The 24,313-nt window shown below is 37.2% G+C and overlaps 1 protein-coding gene across 2 annotated transcripts in view; it reads right to left on the reverse strand.

The window, feature by feature from the left end:
• The window catches only part of LOC149219661 (E3 ubiquitin-protein ligase At1g12760-like), a 126,933-nt gene that overhangs the window by 19,268 nt on the left and 83,352 nt on the right, over positions 1 to 24,313 (reverse strand). For both annotated transcript variants that reach the window (XM_089384433.1, XM_089384434.1), the window contains exon 4: positions 15,127 to 15,285. In XM_089384433.1, coding sequence (XP_089240559.1) covers positions 15,127 to 15,285 — 159 coding nt within the window. The remainder of the gene's footprint in view (positions 1 to 15,126; positions 15,286 to 24,313) is intronic.

Below are 24,313 nucleotides of genomic sequence, written 5' to 3' on the forward strand. Positions count from 1 at the left end.
TTTTAATAGAAATTATATTTACAGCTAGCCTATATGTATTAGACAGCCTTGAGACTTAGAAGATGCTGCTATGTCTGATTTTCTTTATGACAAATGCTGTAGGCACCTAAAGAATGTAATTATCCATTCCACTATGAATGGAAATTACGATTTTTTTCTGGTCTCGCGATGAACAACTAGAAAGCTAGCATATCTACAGATTCTGAGGACGTTATTGCTGAAATTATTAGCATACTGACACCAATATGGCAAAACACTATCATTATATGAGGAAGAAATAGCAGAAATTCACTTCATAGGGCCTTGGTTTCCATAGTGATGTCATGCAGGAAAAAATATACAAAGCAGTAAAAGGATAACAAAATCGAATAAGAAGGAAATCATCCTACTAGATCTGTAGGTGACACAGTCACCATCATCAGACTGAGAGATCATAATGCATCTTACATCAAGATGTTATCAAGATTCTCTATGAAGACATCCAAAATACATCTAGCAGATAATTCCATTGTTTTTGCTGGAATTTTTACTCTAAAACACTTGAAATCCATAAAAAAGATGAACTACTGTTAATAAAAAAAATTATGTTAAACCTAGTAAGGCATGTCATGTTGAATTTTGTAGTTATGGTCGGTCTTCATAATTTATATTTTAGCCCTTGTAATGTATAATGTAAATGTAAGACATGTTCTTCATGTCATTTCTATTGATTAAAGAAGAGGAGTTTGGAGGAGTAAAGAAGAGCTTCCATCTACAAGAGCTAAAGAGGTAAGTGCAAACCCCAAACCCCTCATTTTTTTGTCATTGTTTTTTGTATTTTTCTCCTCCCTCTCCTACTCTTTCCCATTCTTTCTACTTGCTCATTTAATTGCAGGTTGCCCACCACCTATATCCATATTCCAAGATGGTGTTCTTTTGGCTTCTATGTATCATTCCACTTTTGGTTTTAATGATGGCAGGGGGGAGTAGGAATAGAAGGGAAGACAAACAAGAGGATAGTAGTCCCCATATGAGTGACCCAATGTATGATGAAGAGGAAGGGTTTGAAGAGGAAGGGGATGAACCTGAAGGGAACAGTGAAATAATAGAGGGGAAAGCTACATTAACACCCTTGTGGAACTATGTGACCAAACTTAAAGGGGGAAAGGGTGGTGGAAGCTACAAATTTTTGTGCCCTCATGGTTGTCATGGAGGAAAACCATTTAGTGGTTCATATACCCATGTGAGGAGGCATCTTTGTGGGGTGATGGGCAGTGATGATAAAAAGAGTGTTTTGGTGATACAAATTTGCCTAAACATTTCAGCTAAACAAAGAAGAAAATACATCCAAATACAGGAGGTTGCACAACAAAAAAGCAAGAAACAAAAAACTCAATTTGAATCAAGTGCAACCTCTAGATTTGGTAGCTCATCTCCTCATGGTACTTCTGCAAGCTCTGGAGGTAAAAGAACAATAGGGGATTTCCTGAATGTTGCTGAGAGGGATGATGTGGGTGGAAAAATAGTCTGATTTCTTTATGCTTGCGACGTACCATTCAATGTGCTTCGCTCTCCCTATTGGCATGAAATAGTAAAGGCCATCAATGAAGCCCCAAAAGGATACAAGTCCCCCAACTATGATAAAGCTAGAACAATGTTATTAGAAAGAGAAAAAGCAAAGGTTCAAAGATCTTTGACACGTTTTACTAATGAGTGGGTAAATTATGGGGTATCCATTGTATCAGATGGGTGGACAAATATTAGAAACCAACATTTGATAAATGTTCTTGGTGTTTCTGCTAGTGGTGTAGTATTTATTACATGCCATGACTCCTCCATCAGTGCATCTCCCCAAAACATTGCAGATCTCCTATTGCAATCAATCAAAGATGTTGGTCCAAATAATGTGGTTCAAGTGATCACAGATAATGCAACAAATTGTAAGGCAGCAGGAAAAGTTATTGAGCGTACTCATCCACACATCTTTTGGTCTGAGTGCCTGGTCCACACATTGAACCTTTTGATGCATGATATTGTGAAGCATAAAGAATGTGGGTGGATTAATGAGATTTACAAGAGAGGGAAGCAACTCATTAAATTTATCACAGGGCATACAAGGGTAAACTACTTCTATGGCACTTACTCCAAGTTGGAGCTGCTTAAACTTGCAAAAAGAAGATTTGCAAGTTATTACCTCACCTTTAGGCGGCTAGTGAAGACGAGACAAGCTTTAACTAATATGGTGACCGCTAAATCATGGGAGGAAATTAACACTAATAGAGATGGTGCTAATGTAGCCAAGGACACTATTCTTGACATGTACTTTTGGTCAAACCAATTTATTACATGATCAAGTTTGGAGATTCGGATCGACCAATAATTGGGGAGGTGTATGAGCAAATGGATAGCATGTTGGGGCAGATTAAAGACATTGTTGAACCTAGAGATATCACCTTGTACAATTATATTTGTGCAGAGGTGGAAAACCGATGGGAAATGCTAAATGTTCCATTGCATGCATTAGCATATGTTTTGACACCTAAATACTATCATCCATCATGGCTTTCAACACCAGCCCCTGGGGGGGAGCAGGAGAAAACCACACCTAGATCAAGAGGTTCACAAAAAATATATGATTGCATTGAGTAAATTAGTCCCTGATGAGGAGGAGATTGCCATGGTATGGAGACAGTTGAGCAACTATACGCTTAGCACTAGTCCATTTCGGAGCATGCATGCAATTAGAGATCGAGAGACTTTTTCTTCTCTTGAGTGGTGGAACATGCATGGAGGTGCTACTCCACTTCTACAGACTTTGGCATTGCGGGTGTTATCACAGGTGGTAAACACTTCCTCTGCAAAGAGGTGTTGGAGCTCTTATTCTTTCATCCACAGTGTTAAAAGGAATAGGTTGAGTTTAGACCGGGTAGAGAGCTTCGTTTATGTTCATTACAAATTGTGATTTTTGTCCCATTACTGTGATGATGCAAAGACTAATAAAGACCTTAAGGTTTGGGACAGGAATCCAAAGGAGCCCAATTTGGAGGATGGAGTTTTGTGATTAGAGAAATTATTGGATGCTCTTATCCAGGTATGTCCTTTGTCGTATGAATTTTTCTTATAAAGCATTTCTCTAATTCCTGTTTTTAATTTTTTTTTGTTAACTAGTGGTTTTTTTGGTATGAATTTTTTGAGCGATTCCAGGATGATGATGATTATCGAGTTGAGATGCCACCCCCATTTGGTCCCTTGGTTCCTAGGTTCCATGGTTCAACACCAACAGCAGGGGCTTCGTCTTCATCAGTTTCAATACCACTCCCACAACTTCCACAGGCACCTTCTTCATTGCCACCACGTGGAGGCCCACTGCCACGTTCTCTTTGTGGTGGAAGGAGGAGAGATCAGTAGATATATTCACAATTTACTACTTTTGTCATAGATTAATCATTAGACTTGTAGGCTTGTTGTGAATTTGAACCTTTTTGTCTTGGCGGTGACCAAGTGGCCTATTTTGTAAACATTATTATTTGAATTTTGGACATGACAAATGTTGACAGTTGCTCACTTGCTAGATAATATGCTCTGTGTTTTATGTTTTATAGTATGCTTAAATGTTTTATGTTTTATAATAAGCTTAAAATTTGATGTATGTTTGTAATTGCTAGAAGATATATGGTTGATGCTCGAATAATTAATCATTGATGTACAATGGAATCACGGATGCCATATCTATCTTGATTTATGTAAAAATATTCATGTTTTCATGTCTTCTACAACTAATTTGGTATTTGGGATGTTTGTTTTGAATATAAATGCAAAAAAATATAAATAAAAATATATATATATATAGTAGACGCTTCGCTTCCTAGATTTTTGGAAAATGACGCTTCCGCGTCCCTGCTTCGTGCAACATTGGCCCAGTCAAACTATATTCCAAAAACTAGCACATGTGAAGAAGAAAGGTTGCCCTGCAATCAATACGACCCAATCAAAGAAGGAGAGAGAAGAATATGTTATGTGATGAATGTGCCAAATGAGGTTGGAGGTCACTTCTATTTATATGTGATAGAGGGGGATCAATTTGCCCAAGTTGACCCCAAGCCGACCTTGACAATTTGCACATGTGTGGGCTTGACTTCAAAAACATATTTTTCCTTGTCCAAATTTAGTGATCTTTAGGTTGATTTTGGTCTGCTTGAAAAGAGGAATTCAATGCAATAAATATCTCCATGAAATGAGTTGTCCAAAGTGGAATCATGACCCTACTAAAAAAGTACCCATCACTCGAACAAATCTTGACTTGATATGCTACGTTTTTTTGTCTTATGCTAATGCTTAGAGGGTGATATTAACGACAAAAATCCCAAGATAGGCAATGATTTTGATGATATGTAGGTATTTGTTGTAGCATTATTTTTTTGGATGCTAGAGGCCATCTAAAGCCTATTTGTTGATGTATTTTCGGTTCAGAGATGGATTGCGCTCAATGTTATTTTGGTTATGTGCACCATTACATGTTATATAAATGAGAACTTGTAATTTGTGGACATGTTATATGGTTTAATACAATTTTTTTGCTTTTTATAACTAACTCATCATTCTACATGCTTTTGTTGACATATATGCATAAAAATATATATTATATTAAATTCACTCTTGATTTGCTCCTCATCCGGAAGCTTCTGAAAATTGTTGCTCCCTGCTCCCCCTTCCCCTTTTGCGCCCCACATCCTCTCCCGCTTCCAAATAGCCTTGGCCAACATAAGTTCTACTTTGAAGGAGCCTTGGCCAACATAAGTTCTACTTTGAAGGAAGCACTCTTGAAGAAGTTGCATATCACAAATACCTTGGAATTGTCTTCAACAAAAATCTAAGTTGGGAAGGTTGCAAAATGAAACGAACTTTGGTAGGTTGGAAAGCATTTTATGCTTTTCAAAAATAGGTGCAGAGAGGCAGAACTATGGGATTGGAAGACCACTAAACTCTTTTTGGGCTTTTAATGATTTTGGTGATTCTCTACGGTTGTGAACTATGGGCCAGCAATACATCTGATTTACAGTGGAAACAAATTGAGAAAATTCAAAAACATTTGATTACAAACAAGTTCAAAATTAAAAGTTCAATTCCTTGTGATATCTTGCTAAGTGAAATGGCGGTTGCTCAAAAAATTAAGCAAATAGAATAGGGAAGATGGCCTAAGGTTGTCCTCAATGACATATTGTGCAAAAGAAACATGACTTGGTTGTAGCAAAATAGCAAATGGTTTAGTAAATGTGGTATTTACTTGAACATGTGCCCAAAAAGAGCAAAGGAGAAAGAGAAAGTACTTGGGATAAAGAGCAAAGGAAAAAGAGAAAGTACTATATTGAAGAGTTTAATCCCACTCGTAATCATCATCAAAAAGAGTACATAGGGGCCAATATTTCATGGAGAGCCAAAATTCGTATTTCTAAATTAAGAACTAACTCTCATCAACTATGTTGTGAAACAAGACGTTGGAATAGACCAAAAGGGTTTGGGGAGAAAGAGTGTGTATTTTTTGCTCTTCTGGAAAAGTGGAAAAGGAACAACATTTCATTTTATAGAATGTGAGGCCTTCAAATACAGCAAAAAAACAGTGATGTAAATATCTTGACAACTAGCTCTTGGTATAATTTATTCAGTGAGGGGACTATTGAGAAGTTGGGAGCGCTCATTGTCATGCTACATAGGATAAGGTTTGAATGGAGAAATCAGATGGTGAGGCAGTATATCCCCTAGGCTATCTTTAGCCTTGTGGGAATTAAAATAATTTCCTTCTTTCTTTATTTCTTTCTATTTGTAAATTTTTGGGTGAATTTCCCAGAATATGACAAGATTAATTGAAATCACAAGTGCCCTTTTTCAAGTGTTGAATTCATATATATAATAAAAACACATTTTAAATAACAAATATCACCATTTGATTAAAAATTATTTCCCCAAATCAAACCAAAACTCCATAACGTAAAATAGTTAGACATTGACTGCATATCCTACGTCAACCTAGGCTGACTCACAACCATCAGACCTCCTGGGATGCTTGAGGGGATAATGTGCGTGGTTGGTTTTGTTCAGGCTATGTATTGTTGAAAATGTTAGCAAGAAAGGGTTCCTTGATTTGTGCCTTAATCAAAGGAACCGCAACTAGTTTATCCTCAGCATGCTGAAGTTCCTATAAGTTAGGAACCAATTCCTATAATTTAGGAGATAATTCCTAAAAGTTAGGATGAATTCCTATAATTTAGGATTCGTTCCTAGAAGTTAGGATGCGTTATGAAACAATTAACTAATGTGCAAAAGTGGAAGGTCGAGTTTATTGTCTTCTAGTGTGAGTTAATTTAGGAAAAGGACAAATGACTGAAACTCAAGTTCTAGAATTGAGATGAGACGAGTTGCATGAGTTAGTTCAACTCAGTGAACTCGTCAATCACAAAATCAATTCCTAAAATATAATTTTCCACGTTTACCCATTCGACTTGCTTATAAGGAGGATGAAGGCACTCATTGTAATTATTATTTTGTGAGCACGAGTTGGTGAGACAAAGAAATAGAGACCACAGTTTGTGTGTTGAGGCTTGTATGAGTTTGATAGAGAGAAGATAAGGATCAACAGTCTTGCAAGGGTTTCAAGCCTGGTTCAAGCTAGGAAAACAAGATTGTTTTTCAGATTGAAACAAGATGTGTTTGTAAGATATCTAATGCTCGGTTTCTATCAACAATTGTTCCGTAGAAAAATTGTGTTGTTGAATTGTGTTATTGTGTATTTATTTTTGTTTCTATTTCACTGCAAAATAAGTTGAGAAATTACATGTCTATATGAAAAGAAACTAGTTTTCAAATTATTCATATTAGCAAATGCAGAATTTCGTGGATTTTCTACATGGTATCAGAGCAAGGGACAGAATAAAGATCAGTCAAAGTACAGTATTGTGGAAAGATGTTAGTCGTTGATTTGAGCCCTAAGTTCAGCCTATTGTGAAGGACTACAAGGTTGTTAGTGGGCAGGTGTTGGAGAGCTCTTTGGGGAAGCAGGATGGCATACCAAGGATTGAGCAGCCTTGAGCAACAAGGCAAGGAGAGCTCAATGTAGAGAAGTGGTGGTTGAGCGAGAAAAGGATAGAGCTTTCAAGAGGGATCCTCAGCCAATATCTCAGCGTTAGTCTAAGCTAATTAGTAGTTGGGTTGACCAACAGGATGATGATGAGCAGAATAGCCTAGGGCGAGTGGAGGTAGCCACTCAGTCAGAGACTCCCAGTATAGGGAGAGTTCGAGCCAAGTGGGCAAAGGATTGTATGAGTTTGATAGAGAGCAGATAAGGATCAACAATCTTGCAAGGGTTTCAAGCATGGTTCAAGGGAGGAAAACAAGTTTGTTTTTCAGATTGAAACAAGTTGCATTTGTAAGAGATCTAATGCTCAGTTTCTATCAATAATCAAGCAGAGGGTTTTCCTAGTTGGGTTCCCCAGAAAATTGTGTGATTGTGTATTTCATTATGTTCTTATTTCGCTGCAAAATAAGTAGAGAAATTTGGTGTCTAAATGAAAAGAAACTAGTTTTCAAATTGTTCATATTAGCAATTGCACAATTTCATGGATTTCCTACATCTATAAATGAGTGATCAAAGGGGACCCACATGGGTTACATATGGTTATAAACCAATGCATATTAATCATATATAATTAGTTTAAATAATATAATGTTATGCTATAATGACACACACACATATATATATATAATAGTGAATTAGATGTAGCTTTGGTGGTTGAGATAAATTCACATTAAATTCATAATGAATAGATTTTTGTAAGAGCTTCCAAAACCTAGCTATATACATGTATTTTTTTCATATATATATATATATATATTGGGTCTAATTAAATATTCAAAATAATAAAGTCAAGCCTAATTACCAAAATTGGTGTATGAGACCCCTTGTTTGTGGGACAAGAGATTGGCTTATATAATAGTATATATAAACTTTATAAAAGGGGTTAATTATCCTTCATTGAGGGTCTAATTAAATATTCATAATAATAATGCCAAACCAAACACCAAATTGGTGTATGAGACCCCTTATTTGTGGGACAAGGGATCTACCTATTCAATTAGATGTAGCTATGGTGGTTGGCAAAAACGTCATTATCCTCCCCACCCACATGTTAAGTTCATAATGAATATATCATTGTAAGAGCTTTCAGCCTAGTTGTATACATGTATTTTCCTCATATAATATATAAAGATCTTTAATACATATAAAAAAGCTTTATAAAAAGGGGTTAATTACAATGTTCCACGTTGATGTGTCCCCCAAGGTGGGACGCATGCACCCCATGCTTCCCACGCACTTGAGACAGTGGGACACCTAGGGAAACATTTCCCCACATCCCCCTCCTAGGGAGATGCAGGGGGCGTTATTCTCGAATATACCAAGGAATCTGCTTACTATAACCCACTCTTGCAAATTACAATAGGTCTACACTACTAGTTAAATATGGAAAAGGTTGAAGAGATTGGGCATAGAGGATGTACAAGATGATGCTTTGGCTCCCACGTACTCAAGCTTCTACAATTCCACATATTCATGCTTATGTGGAACATCTTTTGCGGAACTTTGCTCTGTATTGGGACACGTTTCCCCAAAAGGGGTGCTTCTCGGTGCACCCCCTCAAAAGAGGGATGCCCAAAAGCACCCTTTTTGAGGGGGGGGGGCCAAAAGCACCCCTTTTGAGTTTGTTGAGTTATATCAATTTACTATTCTAATCTTCAGACTTCAGTATCTACTATAATCTATTTTTCTTAATACTAATTATATTCTAGAATGATGAATGATGAATTTAAATTTTAAGTCAATTTACATTCTAGAATGATGAATGAAGAATATGGATCAATATATTTCATTATTGAATCTCGTGGAATATGGATGAATTGTAGGTTTTAACCCTGTATAGATAATACATACAAACAAATTCTTAAAATTATCAGGAAAGATACAATGGCAATCACAGTAAATATACATAGAATTTTTTCTCCTAGAACCCAAAACTGGGAAAACTAGATTAATTTTTCATTATTTTCTTTACAATGTTACAATACATTATATACATGCCAAAGCATTCATAAACCCCTAATCCATTAACCCTAGATTAGAATATAACAATAATTCCTTTGACTGGATCTACAAAACCACCATGCACCCGAAAACCGAAGACAAAAATCACTTGCTATAAATGCTAGTCCTACAAAGAATATAACACATACCCAACATGAATGTTGAGTATGAATAATGTACATATTAGTATGAATGATGAATATGGATCAGTGTATTTCATTATTTAATTCAATTATGTATGGATCAATATATTTATACTTTCATTAATGAAATATATATATATACACACACACACCTCTCATGTCTCCCCGTCCCCCTTAAATTTTCCTAAAATTTGAGGGTGCTCCTACACATCCCCCCTATGTCGTCTCCCCGCACCTGCGTCACCCCATCACGGAGTCTTGGTGGAAGATAGGTTACTTAGCCTAGATTAAGGGCGTAATTAATAATTCATAATAATAATAATTATACAATAATAATAATCTAATTTTAAGATCATGCCCAAGCCAAACACCAAATTGGTGTATGAGACCCCCTTGTTTGTGGGATAAGGAACTGCATCCACGCAACAATTTGACTATTGAAGTCTATGGAAGTGTACATACTCTACCCCTTCAAAAGTAAGTGGATTTGGAGCCAAAAGTTGACATGGCAAGAGGCATGTGGCCTAAGTGTTGATTAAGCACCACCCCCATGTTGAGAAATCTAGGGCATAGTAATTGTGATTTCTCTTCTATTAGTAACTACTTGTAAGTGTTTTTTACTTCTTAAGATTAGGATCTTCTTCTACTTAGATTATTAGTGCTCTTTTCATCAAACAGCTACCAATGCATAAACTGTAAAGAGACCAAAGACACAAAATATAGGCTATCAACCAGTGTTTTAAAAACCGGCCGTTTCGAAACCGAAACGGCCGAGTTGATCCGAGTTGCAGCTGGAGGGAGTGACCCGGCCTTGGAAACGGTCCGGTTGGCCGAGTCACCCATGACTCGGCCGAGTCATGGGTGACTCGGCCAACCCGGCCGGTTCCGATATGACTCGGCCGAGTCACAAGGGAACGGCCAGGCACACGTAAACCGCATTAAAATATTCATTTTTTTGGGATTTTTGAATTGTTTAATGATTGTTATGGATTCCAAACTGTTATAATAATATGCTAAATGTTTTTAGCATCTTAAGAGCATACATCTTAGCAAGGAAACCTCAACACATATTTTTGCCTGGATCTTGAACAAAGAGAAACAACAAGATATATACCTGATCAACTTTAGTGTATACTTACAGTCCTTCACTTCAACAGATGTATGTCATCTTCTTCCACCAGAGATGCCTTCAGACTTTTGGCCATCGTCCTCCAGAAATTCCTTCTGCTAACACCATTCTTGACTTGGTTCACAAAATTGTCTTTGCATGGTCAACTCTTCAGGAGTATGAGCCTCAAGGATCTTATCCTTTAAACACAGATAATCTTCTATAGTGATTTTGATCCTACTAGGTCTCAGCCTAGTCACTCCTCCAAATAACCATTGTTTTCATACTTGTCCTCAAACACAGAAATGAAACAAGTTTATCAACTTGGATACATTGTCATTCCAATTACCAATTTGGACTTGATTGTAATCCTTGGACAAGATGAAGTTCAAATTTCTTCCCATTGGAATTTTACTTCAAAGTTCAATCACTGTCCTTTTTATCCTTTTGATCATTAATTTTTTTGATCTACATTAGTTATGACAAATCCTTTGAACTCAAATGTCATATCGGTTTGTTTTCAATCCCACAGAGATGCATAAAAGAAATTCTTCCACAAGAAAATTAAGACTTGGTCTTGACTTCAAGTTACGTATAAGCTCAGTAATTAGACTTGCAGACCTCGTATTAGTTGAAGACTTCAGACTTGCTCCATAAGAAGAGATAACTTCGACTGTCACATTTCGATGCACTATACTTAGATCTCGCAATAGACTTCAAAACTTCAAAGCAAATACAAAATTTCGAGCCACGAAGAACTTTGCAAATATCTCAATTTTAAGAGCAGACTTTCGACCTCCTCAGATTACTAGAACGAGGTCTAGAGATGATAATAATCTTCTGTTATCGTCCTTCAAGAATTCTTCCTTAAGGTTTTGGTCTAGAGTCTAATAGCAAAAATTGTTAATCCTTTCATACACAGATTAAAAAGATTTTGGCCTTATTCAAATACAGAGATGTTTCTTCCAACAAATATTCAGAAAACTCATCCAGTAGTTCTTCTTCCGAATTCAGATGATATAGAGAAAGTTTGTATCCTGAGAGTTGATCCATAGAGATAGACTTCACTGTTTTTATGATCAGATTTTAGACCCTTGTCTGACTCTGATGATGATGATCCAGAGATTGGTCGAGATGATCTTGGCTCCTCTGGCAGTAGCTACTAGCCAGTAGTAGTGTAGCTGCTAGCAGTGCTGCAGTAGTACTAGTATTGGAGTCTGGTCACCATCACAGTTTACTTTTGTTGTAGAGGCCATTTCTAGCCTCCTTGGTTATTTGTATTTTGTTTTGAGTCTTTGATCATGTATGACAGTTGACTATGTATTGCCATTGGGTACCATTTTGATATAGTGGATTGGTTCATGAGCCTACTTTGATCATATGTTGTCTTCCATCTATATTATAATGTTGTGTGTTTGGATTCTGGAAACATGAATGAAAATCTTTAAAATTATGTTTAAAATATTTAAAATTATGTTTTTTAATAAAAAAAAAAATATTTAATGTATTTTTTACAACGACCGAGTCATTGAAATCGAGTCGGCCGAGTCATTACCGTTTCGGAGTCGGAGTCGGAGTCGATCCTCGGCCGAGTCGAAGTCGGAGTCGATCCTCGGCCGAGTTGGAGTCGAAGTCGAAGTCTTAAAACATTGCTATCAACCAAGGCCAAAACCTCACTCTTTAAGAGGAAAACCCAAACAAATTCTTCCTCTTATAGAGTTTCCCATTAACGAATACCAAGACCAAGACCCTTCACCTATTTTCTTCTCGAAGACCAAGACACAAAGCTCCTTTGTCAACGATAGTCCACCTTCTGCTCTGTCCTCCTTCATGACTTCTTCTTCAACCTTGGCTTGCTTTAGACTTTCAGTGTTCTTCCACTTCAACTCCCTAGGAGGACTGCACCAATGATGCAACAGACTTCAGCCTTCACTGTTGCAATAAACTTCTCCTCTTCTCGGCGTTTAGTACTTCCATACACTTTCACCTTTCCTCGACCTTCACTACTACAATATACTTTCACATTTCCTCAGCCTTCACTGTTGCAATATACAGGTCTGCAATTTCGTGCGTGTGGAGGTAAGATGACCCACAAGACAGTCCCAAATCAACACAAACTTCCTCGTTTCTCTTTCTTCCTTCCTCGCCAGTAACTCGGCTGCCTTGATGACCCTCACACTTCAGACTGTGATCTGCGAAAATCTATCCTGAAATGAGGACCCACCAGACTATATATAGTTGTTTCCCAAGGTAATAAGTCGACTTGATATCAAGCTGAGCCGACATGTCAATGGGAGAGATAATTAATTCCACTTTGAAGCCGACTTGAGGTTAATGCTTGTGCTTGGTCTTGGCGGGCTACTTGACATTTCTATTGACACATACACAAGTGTAATATGCCCGAGAAGGGTCCTTCATACATGACATAGACTCAAATTGACTTTTATGACTAGATGACAAATCCTAAAGGCTCGCAATGGGAGCCATCACCAAAATAAAATTCCTTGCTCATGAAACCCATGAGACAAGCACTACAATAATAATTTTATTTTTCTTCTTTTCATCAATTACATAAAATCACAATTACACGTCATTATGAAGACCGAACCTAGCGACTTTTCAACGCCTCAAACTGACATGTGGAATGGGGTGCATGTGGCATCCTTACAGAGACATTGATGTGGTACTGGCACAAATCTTCTGAGGATCATAACTTTGTGCCCCAAGCTATCATTGAAACGAAATTTATATCATTGGAAAGCTCTTGACGAACAAATGACAACGATGGCCTCAAAATGATGTTTGGATTGAGTAAAAGAAGCAGAAAGTTACAAAACCCCACCTTCTTAAGGTGACCTGAGGCATTGGGAGTGCTACAATGATTCATAATGCAAGGTAATACACATTTCAAAGAGTCGAAATTGAGGCCATAGCCAAATAACCCATATTAAGTCTGGATCCCAAGGTAGACTTGAAAAATTCAGAATCACAGATTAGCATGGCAAGTCAATTCACATTCCCGACGATGTGATGGCTGAGATACAAAACATATATGCTGAGTGATCTCAACTGAAATTAAAGCAACTCTCTAGGTCTCTTCATAGTATAGCAATAAATGGTAGATAAGAAAGAAAAAGGGCATTTTTCCTGCTTCCCACCCTTTCAGATGCTCCAAATTTTGTTGTGATCAAATTGTTGATCATAAAGTGTAAAGGTTATTCAAAAAAAAAAAAAATTAAACTTACCCTCCACCAAAAAATGTAGTTATGTTTCACCCGATTGTTTTATTTACAGTCAATCTATATTACCCACCAAACATGCAAGATGTAAGAATTAAATCCTTCCATCACTTCCATGTCATTGCATTTTTGTATATGGCTTGAACAGATATAAGAATCAAATCCTCTCATGACTTCCGTGTCATTGCATTTATGCATATGGTGTCAACATAACCTTGGAATAAAAGGCATATATGATACTTCCCTTCAGGCTGTTCTTTCGCTGAACAAACTTCTACCATATTCTGTGTTCTGTCGTTTTTCCCTTTTTACTGAACAGAACTACGATTAAGTTTAGCCCAAGATCCAGGACAATATATGCCATAATCCAATAACGTCAACACAAAGGAAAACCTAAGTTGCAGGAAACGCTGGGCAGGGGTCCGTTTCCGTACGGAAACGAAACGGAAACGAGTTTCCCCGTACCGTACGGCGTGGAAACGAGTTTCCGTCCGTACGGGCGCGTTTCCCGAAATGGAAACGCGCCCGTACGGACGGAAACTCGTTTCCACGCCGTACGGGCCCCGTTTCCCACAAAAAAATACTTGTTTTTTAATTTTTTTTTTTCCTAATTAGTTTTTAATTTATTTTAGGGTTTCTAATCACTTCTAGAAACCATTTCTAAAGTTATAAATGAGCAGTGCCTCTCATTCTCTCATCACACTATTCAGCAAGGAGTTTCTCTTGGAGATTGGTGCATCATCTTCTTCAGCACCACCATCCACTGTTGAGCATTCTGCTGCTTCTATTTTTGATGAGGATTGTTATGATGAGGATTAGTCTTTTGTGACTTGTCTCTATAGTTCTTGCAGCCTTATAGTCTTTATTGTACTTGCAGCCTTATATACTAATATAAATAAAGGCTGATTTTGGATTTTCCAGTTCCTATATTTTTATTTTCATTATGTGATGACTCATGAGTAAATGTGATCATTGTGATGTAAATTTAATCTTAATGTTAAAATGTTTAAGTAAATGTATCATTAATGCTTTATGATTGCAGTCTTGCACATATATATATTAATAATTTTTAAATGTTTTTAATATATATATATATATATATTATTATATATATTCGCGTTTCCCCGTTTCCAAAATTCGGGGAGGTCGCGTTTCGTTTCGCTTCCGCGTTTCGTTTCGCTTCCCCGTTTCCCCGTTTCGTGCAACTTAGAGGAAAACAATATCCTAAAAGAAACTCGCGAGGATATTTAATTTATAAATACATTAGCAACTTCAGGGCGGTAAGTACACAATATTAAGATATTTTTTGCCAATCTCCTTATTTCAACCAAAACAAATTGTTATGAAGACAAAAATTTATAACTGTGTGCACTGCGAACTGAAACCAAACACAAGCAATTCCATGGGGAAAACAAATGCACACATTGCACACCAAAACATTCTTTGATTGAGAAACATCAGTCTATAATATATATAAAGGCATAGTGAGTGAACATGACCAGCAAATAAAAACATCACATCACTCACTGCATCCTCTGCAGAAAGAACCCGTTCACTTGATGATTCTCCAGTGGTCATGACTCCTCCGAAAGGCCCAGATTTCTCACCACTGATTTTTTCAGAACCTCCAATGGACTTGAATTTATATTTCGGAAGAAGGCCAATGTCCTCTTCAGATGCCCCTTCCTGTTCAACAAGAAAAACCATTATCCTTAATAACTACTGTAATCATCTTCTTCATTTGCAGTAAATTAAATCACTATTTTTCTCTTGAATAAACTTGAGGCAACCACCTGAGCACAAAGATTAGCATACCAAGTTATAACTTGTAACACTTGTATTTAGGCCTAGTCAAGAAGCTGGGAAAGAAGAAGTATACAGATAATTACCAGCAAAAAGAAAGACACCAAGAAAGATGGACTATGTAGATATTTATGTCCGTGAATGACAAAAAGTGGTTGTTGTCATCATTAATAACAAATATATTACCTGGCCAAGAAACTGCAGGTCTCCACTGGAAAGTGGAGAAATAGAAAAAATGCATATAGAGAAATAATATGTCTCGTCAGGGCAAGACAAACCATCAGAGAGAATCAATCAACAAAAGGGCATCAAGTGGAGCCAGGAAAGAATAAAACCTCTGTGATCATATATTTTGGGTAAGCATTCATCTTATAGGGATCGTAGACACAATGCAGGGGTATGTTCAGATTTTCCTTATGTGTTGAGGGGCTTGTCACAAGGAAGATAGAGTTATACCAAGACTGTAATTATTGGGAATAAGAATACTGAATTGAATGAGAATAATGCTAAGTTACTGGATCCGGCACCTGGGAGTCCAGGATCTGCGGATCAACGAATCCGATCCGGATCCAGATCCAGATCTGCCTTGATCCGTCTTTGAAATGGCAATGTGGCGGATCAGTAATTGTTGGAAATGGATCCTGTGTTGAGGAAACAGATCCTGTATTTAGGAAACGGATCCTGTGTTGACAAAGACCAGATTTCAATTTAATATCAATGTGGTTTTCAGTTTCAGGTTTTTTGGTGGATAATTCGATGAAGTGGTCCCTGTTTGTCTTATTCTATGAGATTGTTGGCCACACCTGCTCAATTGTAGACAGCAACAGCGCACCAGACATTCGCCAGGCAACGACCGCCGCACCTGCTCAATTGTAAACAGCAACAGCCCAACAGACCGACCCCACTCAGGTTTGAGAATTATCGACAGTTTTGACGGCAATTATTTTTAAATCTCCATTAGGGTAACGTAGGCACTCTCTCATGTCTGTAGGTACTAGGAACCACATTGTCGCCCGTGGAGGTGTACACCCACTCACCTGTCTGCCTACCTTACCTTACCCTTGAGGCTTATGGTGTGTCATTGTGTTGTGCAAAGTGCCTCTGTCCGTCGAAAGGAGCAGAGAGCTCCGAGAATGAGTGTGTTGAGAAAATGCTGAGCCCGAACCTTACCTGTCCGCCCGCCTGCCTGCCTACCTTATGTCTTTGTCCTGCCTCCCTTATCTTACCGTTACCGTGTGTCACTGTTGTGCCACATGTTTCCCTTACAGTGTGTCACTGTTTTGTGCCGCGTGTTGCGTCGACCAATAGAGCAGAGAGATAATATTTTACAGAGCAGAGTGTATTATAAAATATAATGTAACATTATAATTGTTTCATATATTATATCATTTATATGTTTAAAATTTAAATTATAATAGCAATGCTTAATGTTTAAATTGCACATTATTTCTTATATTATAATTATATGTTTAAATTATAATAAATTATAATTATTTAAAATTATTTCTCAGTAATCAGAAATAATAAGAATGCTGAATAATGTAAATTATAATTATGTATAATACAGTATTATAATATTCAACATTGGATGTATTCACAGTAGACTCTAGAGCCTCCCAAGAAAGACAAGAAGTTATAAGTTATAATAATATAAGCCTCCTGAGAAATTATTTCTTATTATTCCTTATATTATATGTTTAAGTTTTTATAATATAATTAATTAAATGTTTCTTTGTATTTTAATTTTTTAATTTTTATGTACTTTAGTTTTTATTTTTTATGTATTTTAATTTTTAATTTTGTCTATTCATAATAGTTCGAATTTTGGATTTTCTCATATATGCAGTCACACACTATAACCTACAACCTATGCAAATGGAACCATCATAGTAGAGTGAAAGGGAAAACATCAAAATAGACCCAAAATCCCCTTTATGGCTGTATGTGGAGATTATTGGAAAAATCTAGGAGGTGTTTCATATAAATGGAAGTGCAATGAATGCCAAGATATCAAAAATGGTTCATATACCAGAGTGAAGACTTATCTCACTTGACAAACTAACACAGGGGTGCAAGTATGCACCAGGCCAAAAGATGCAAATGGAAAACTTGGCCAAGGAATGAATCCAACAAAAATTAAATTCTATGCACCTTTGCAAGATGTTGCTGATAGGAAGCTTGCTAAGGGAAAACACCATGTGCAAAGCTCTACAACTAGGCCTCCATTGCCATCTAACCCTACTGCCACAACTAATAAAAGGCCCACTCTAGGCCCTCTTGAAGCAACGTTCAATAATCAAGGTAGAGACATAGCAGATGAACATGTAGATCGTCGCTGATAAGCCTCATCATTGGGTAACTATATGGACCTTAACTCACCTCCTAACTTAGTCAAATCAACTCTTCTCACAATTTATTGCATGTTTTCATTATATTTTGTTTAAAGAGATGAGTTAAAGTGAGATATTATGCCTAGTGGACTAATATGTATTGAATGCAGGTTTAAAAGAGAAAATCGAGGAATTTTGGCAAGATTAAGGTTTGAAACTTGAATGAGACAAGGGAGAGAGATTGTAGGAGGCAAATCCTCCTCATTTACTCCTCCCTCATTCGAAAATTCCTCCATTAATAACACCAGCTCGGAGTACAAGCAGCCAAGTCATGAAGATCAAAAGGCAGTCGAGCAAGTAATAGTCAAAGAGTTAATTCATCTCGAGTTTGGGAGCCGAGCCTCCCTAGATTTAAGGAAGTCGGGGACTTCAGTGGTATAAATAAAGAGCCTAGAGCCTCATTAGGATTCAAATTTTTGTTGTAAAAACACTAGTAATTTTTTAGCTCCAGACTGGTGGAAGACATGGCTATGTAATTTTCTGTTTTGATAATGAGAATGAGCTTTTTCATGATCCAATACTGAGTTAACTCAGAGGGCTGAAGCTCTTGGGTTAGGGCCCAACCCTAGCAGCAAAGGCTCATCTTCTTGTATCTGTATGCTTAGATTAGTTTCATAGATTCAAGATTAAATTGTCCTTAGAAGTATTTCATTGCAGACAGTGTAGATTTGATTAGTTTGTTTATTAGTTTGCTTCCATTTGTGTTTTACTTCAGCAACAGGTTAGAATGGAAAAAAGCATCACAAAGATGTCAGTAGGTGTCTTGGCCTCATCTCTTCCTTCAGGGATCATGACTTGAGGAAAGGACCCCTATGCAGCCCCAAAAAAACAGATTTCTATTTTCTCATAGAATTTAGAGTTTACTGTACTTGAACCAGCGTTTGATCAGTTTGCAAGCATAGGATTTAATTACCATCTCTTCCTTCTTCAGTCTTACAATAGATCTCATCAATGATTCCATTTCATTATGCAATTTTCCTCATGCATGAAGTAGACAGCTAGCTCATTAAACTCTGTTTTTCTAGCTTATTAGAATTCTTCTTGTTTACATGATTTTTTTGGCAAATATCAATGTTTGATGCAGAGCAGATGTTTCAGAAGTAGAGAGAGATCCCATAACAAGCAACCACCTTCCAACTTCATCAATCCATAATCATTCCTTGCTTTCACCAAGACCTTCACCAATTTCATCATTTTACATAGGAACTCCTCCAAGCATGTTGAGCAAATCCAACTATCTCCTAACTTTGGTTTTGAGTTCAGAGTGACCCTAGGCATTTTTTCACTCCATTCCACCTACCAACCACCTTCCATCACCTCCAGCACCCATCGTTTTGCTCTCGGTTGTATCCTGTACAAATACAGGGAATCCTGTAGGTTTTCCTGTAGTGACCTGTTTTGAAGCCGAATTGAGGGAAAACCTTTAGGAAGCCACACAAGGGTACCTGAGGGTCTCCCAACCATCCACCAGCATCCCTAAGCCACCTACCACATCACCAAAAGAGATTAGGGTTCACACTTGATTTTCCATAGAAAAGAATAAAAAAAAAAACAGATTTATTTCAGTCCTTTACATGCACAGTAGTGATGTTTGATGTTTTGAACTTCTATGCTTTAAACGGTAGCATTTCATACATGTTAGCTTGGCATTCTTGTAAAGCATAGTTTCTCAGCAGTTAGGTAGGAAATGGTGTGTTTTTAACATAGGATTTCAGTCATTTTCCTTATTGCAGTAGACAAGCATTCTCCTAGAGTAGATTTCTCTTTCTCCCATCAGTAATCAAGCTTCTTCTAAATCCACAGAAGTCTGGCTTGAACACCCTAGTGGTCTCTCGCCAACTAAACGGTGACAAAAGGCAGAACCATCACTTTTACTTGTCTATACAGCACTGTCACCTCCAAGTTTGTACGAACCCCGGGTTGATAAAGTAAAGCCGGTAGTTCCAGGATTTGCAGCAATACTAGTGCTCATCAGTTGCATCTATGCAAATGGGCTAGCATTCAATTTGGTGTGTTCCCCTTATTGGCAACAAATGATTAAGGCGGTTAATGAAGTGCCAAAAAAGTACAAGGGCCTTGGATATGAAAAGGTTTGCACTACTTTGTTGGCATCAGAGAGACAATATGTGGATAGAAAACTACATTCAATCCGGGATGCATGGGCAAAAACAAGGGTGTCCAACATTTATGATGGATGTAGAGACCAAAGTAACCAGCCATTAATTAATGTTATTGCAATATGCCCCCAAGGAACAATGTTTTTGAAAATTGTTGATTGCAGTGGAATAGAGAAAGATGCATCTTTCATATCCACAATTCTTATTGATACAATAGAAAGTGTGGAGCCACATAATGTTGTCCAAGACATTACGGACAACGCACAAATTTGTAGATTTGTGGGTGTGATTGTGGAGGGTCGATATGATCACATCTTTTGGACTCCATGTACAGTACATTCATTGAACCTTATGCTTACCAAGATTGGTGAGATTGAATGGATTAATGAAATATATGTAGCAGCAAAATAAATCCAAATGTTTATAACAAATCATTCAATGTCTCAGGCCATAATATATCGAGGTTTTGCAAAATTGGAGCTATTGAAGGTACACATTTTTAATCAATATTATTTTATTGGAAATTTTTAATTTTAATTACAAAATTATAAATGATTTCTCATTTGACATTTGACTTTTTGAAACTTGTAGGTTGTTGAAACCCATTTTTCCTCCCACACTCTTGTCATAAAAAGGCTTGTGGAGGTGAGACAAACATTACAAAGCAATGGTCATTGACCTTCTTTGGGAATCATGGAGAACTTCCACTTTTGATAGAGGGAAAAAAATCATGTCCATCATTCTTGATGATGCATGGTGGGACAAGGTATTATATCTTCTACGGTTTATTGAACCAATCCTAACCTTGATCAGGACATTTGACACATATACACCTTGTTTGCGTGAAGTTTATCAAAACAATGACAGCATGCTGGAGAGAATAAGGGAAATTATCAAGGCAAGTGAAAATGACCATTTTCAAACATTTTATTATTAGGTGAAGGCATAGTTACTGAAAGGTGGAACAAATGACCACACCATTACATCTTTTGGCATACCCATTGCACCCCAAATATTATCATTCCAGCATTTTGTCCTTACCTGATAGAACATCGTCAAACATAGATTCTGAAGTGGTATAAGGATACAAGATTTCTTTGAGGAAAATGTATAGAGATGTGGGAGTTGCAATGGAAGTACGCCAATAATTTGGAGGATTTGTACAATCTACTGGTAGCTTTTCAGATCCTGTAGCTATGGATGATCGAGGGAATCTTGATCCTATTACTTTGTGGGGCTTCCATGGTGGGGATAACATTCATATCTTGACTCCAGCCACCAGGTTGTTATCACAGGTTGATAGTTCCTCATCAGCTGAGAGGAATTAGAGTACATGTGGCTTCATCCATTCGACGAAGCGAAACAGGTTGGGAGCAGCATAGGATAAAGATCTTGTGTATGTTCATTCCAACCTTCGTCTACTATCACATGTTGATCCAGAGTATAAAAAAGGTCTTAGCCTAATGTGGGATGTGGAGCCTAAGATCTTTGACTTGAACCTGACACTGAATGCCATGACTCACCTCAACCTATTTAAGGATATTGTTCCACCACCAATCCAGCCTACTAATGCAACTTCCTACATTCCAAGACCCCATCATGTATTCATGATGTAGAGTTGCAAGATGCAAAAGAGAATGTAGATCCATTTGCGGATATGTAGTTAAACCTACTACACATTATGATATTAGTAGAGTGATCATGGATGAGACATTCATTTTTGTTCTTACTATTATCATTTATGATATGAGAGAGGATTCATCACTTTAGTGTTTCAATCTTCATATTTATAAGATATCTAATGGTTTTAGTTCTAAATGTTGTGATTTATAAATGAATTTGATTTTTGAACTCTAAAAGTGTTTTTTTTAATTTAAACAATATTATTATTTTTTGTACTTGAAGAATCCTTATCGTATCTGGATCTTGGATTTTCAAAAATCTAGCGAATCCGGATTCAAATCCATATTCGTATCCGAATCATCACCTGAACCCTGGTAACTTAGGAATAATGTTGGAATGTGGTTGTCATTGATGTCAACCCAAGCAGCACCAGAAGATGCTAGGCCTTCGTGGACCAAAATGGCATTGTAAATCATGATGTTTCGAATCCAGAACATCCTTGTTGGATTCTCCTCGTCAAGCCAGTTCAAGTGGTATGTGGCACACCACGAGAGCCTTCACGGTTTGAGAGTTATGCTTGTTTGAAGATGACACCCCCAACTTGTGGGCATAAACCCCAAAGGGTGATGATGTGGCACCTCTTCCTTGGCCAAGAATCTCATGCCATAAGGCCCCTCACCAAGACTTAAAATAATATTTCTTTTGGCAAGAGGATAATTGTAAATATTTGCTTTTAAATCAAGGGCATGTGAGGGTTTTGTAGTTCAAAATTTAAAAACCCACAAAGGGGCTTTTTCCCTCCAACATATTTGAATTTCAAAAGGTCAATCTCCCTCCAAAAAGGAATTCGGCTACCTATAGGAGCCCCTCCAAAAACTATAAAAGGGCACATGATCTCTCTCCTAAGGTATGCACTCAAATGAATATATTTTGACTAATTGATCTCTGAAATTAACTCAGCCCTGTGGAGCATTGTAGGATCAGACGTGAGGATTTGGAAGTCTTGTATTAGTTCTGTGGCATATCATTCTGGTTTCGTTGGAATTTTTTTGGTTCATGAAGGGTTTCGTTGGGTTGAAGACATGTAGTCTTCATCTCTATGATTCAGCCACTATTTAGGGCATCAATTCTAAACATAAAATATCTTATCCCTGAGGCTTGAAGGACAGTGAAGGGTTTCGGCTTCTCTTTCTGAAAAACGAAGTATTTTGTTGATACAATACTCAAAAAGGATTCGATGAGAGCTTGTTGATGGCACAGATTATAATAAGGGTTTGCAACCTATTCTCTCAAATTGCACTGGATTATCTAAGCCTAAAACAGCAAGTACCTGAGCCCAATTTTTGTTGACAATACAAAGACATCTACAACTCAGAAATTTCACCAATCAACATGAAGATTCTCAGCCTAGTCTTGGCATGCTATTGACATCAATGTTCTGAAATTTGTATTGTTTTGTACGACTTATGAAGTATAGCAGTGAGGGTTTGTGTGGAGCAGCACAAGGATCTTATCATCTTAATGACCAGTGAAGAAATACAGCAAGACCTGGCTGTCAAAAACAATCCTCATTTCTGAAATATCTGAAGTTGTTTGAGATTAAGACCTGAACTATTACAGTGCAGAGGTTTCAGAAATATATACTTGTTACAGTGCCTAACAAAGTGAAGCCGACTTTATTATCATTCATGCTGTTGAAAATACTAGCCAGAAAGGTTCCTTGATTTGTGCCTTAATCAAAGGGACCGGAACAAGTTTCTCCTTATAGCATGCTCGGTTTCCGTATAAGTTAGTATGAAGTCCTAAGATTTAGGATAAGTCCCTACAAATTAGGACAAGTTCCTATAATTTAGGATTCGTTCCTAAAAGTTAGGACGAGTTATGAAGTAGTTAACTAATGCGCTGAAGTGGAGGGCCAAGTTTCTTGTCTTCTAGTGCGAGTTAATTTGGGGAAAGGACCAGTGACTGAATCTCAAGTTCTGGAATTGAGATGAGACTAGTTGCACGAGTTAGTTCAACTCAGTTAACTCAATCAATCACAAAATAAATTTCCTAAAATATAATTTGTCAGATTTAGCCATTTGAATTGTTTTAAAAGGAGGAACGAAGGCACAATTGTAATCATTCTTGAGCACGAATTCATGAACTTGTGAGCTTGTGAAGGAAAGAATGTGCAAGAGGAGCTTATGCAAGTATTGAAGGACGAATAATTGCCTTGGGAATGTGCTAGGAAATAGGGGCTTATTTCCTAGGATTTGCGCAAAGATTTCGGGCTCATTCAAGCAAGGTAAGCAGATCAGTCGTCTTGCAGATTGTTTCAAGCTTAGTTCAAGCAGGAAGATCATTGTATTCTTTATTGAAGCAATATTGTATTATAAGAGATCTACTGCTTATTCTTCTTCAATAATATTCTCAATCAAGCAGAAGGGTTTTCCCAGGTGCGTTCCCAAGAAAATTGTTGTTGAATTGTGTAACTGTGTATTTATTTTTGTTCCATTTCCGCTGCAAAATAAGTACAGAAATTTTGTCTATATGAAAAGAAATTAGTTTCAGATTGTTCATATTAGCAGTTGCAGAATTTCGTGTATTTTCTACACTAGCAGCAGTCCAAAGTAGGCTTATTAGTGACAGTATGATGAAGAACCTTGCATGGAAGCTGGTCAAATAAAATATGCTTAACGTATATTTTGTACCCACAGTATAGTAATCTTGTTTTAAAGGTTTAACTCCCATCTCCTTCAATAAGACAGAGGATTGAGGATAGATTGTTGAAGTTTCTGT

Source organism: Pinus tabuliformis, chromosome Q (assembly GCF_031772625.1).
Source record: "Pinus tabuliformis cultivar Carrire ecotype Pingquan chromosome Q, CPIR1, whole genome shotgun sequence".
NCBI classification, from domain to species: Eukaryota; Viridiplantae; Streptophyta; class Pinopsida; order Pinales; family Pinaceae; genus Pinus; species Pinus tabuliformis.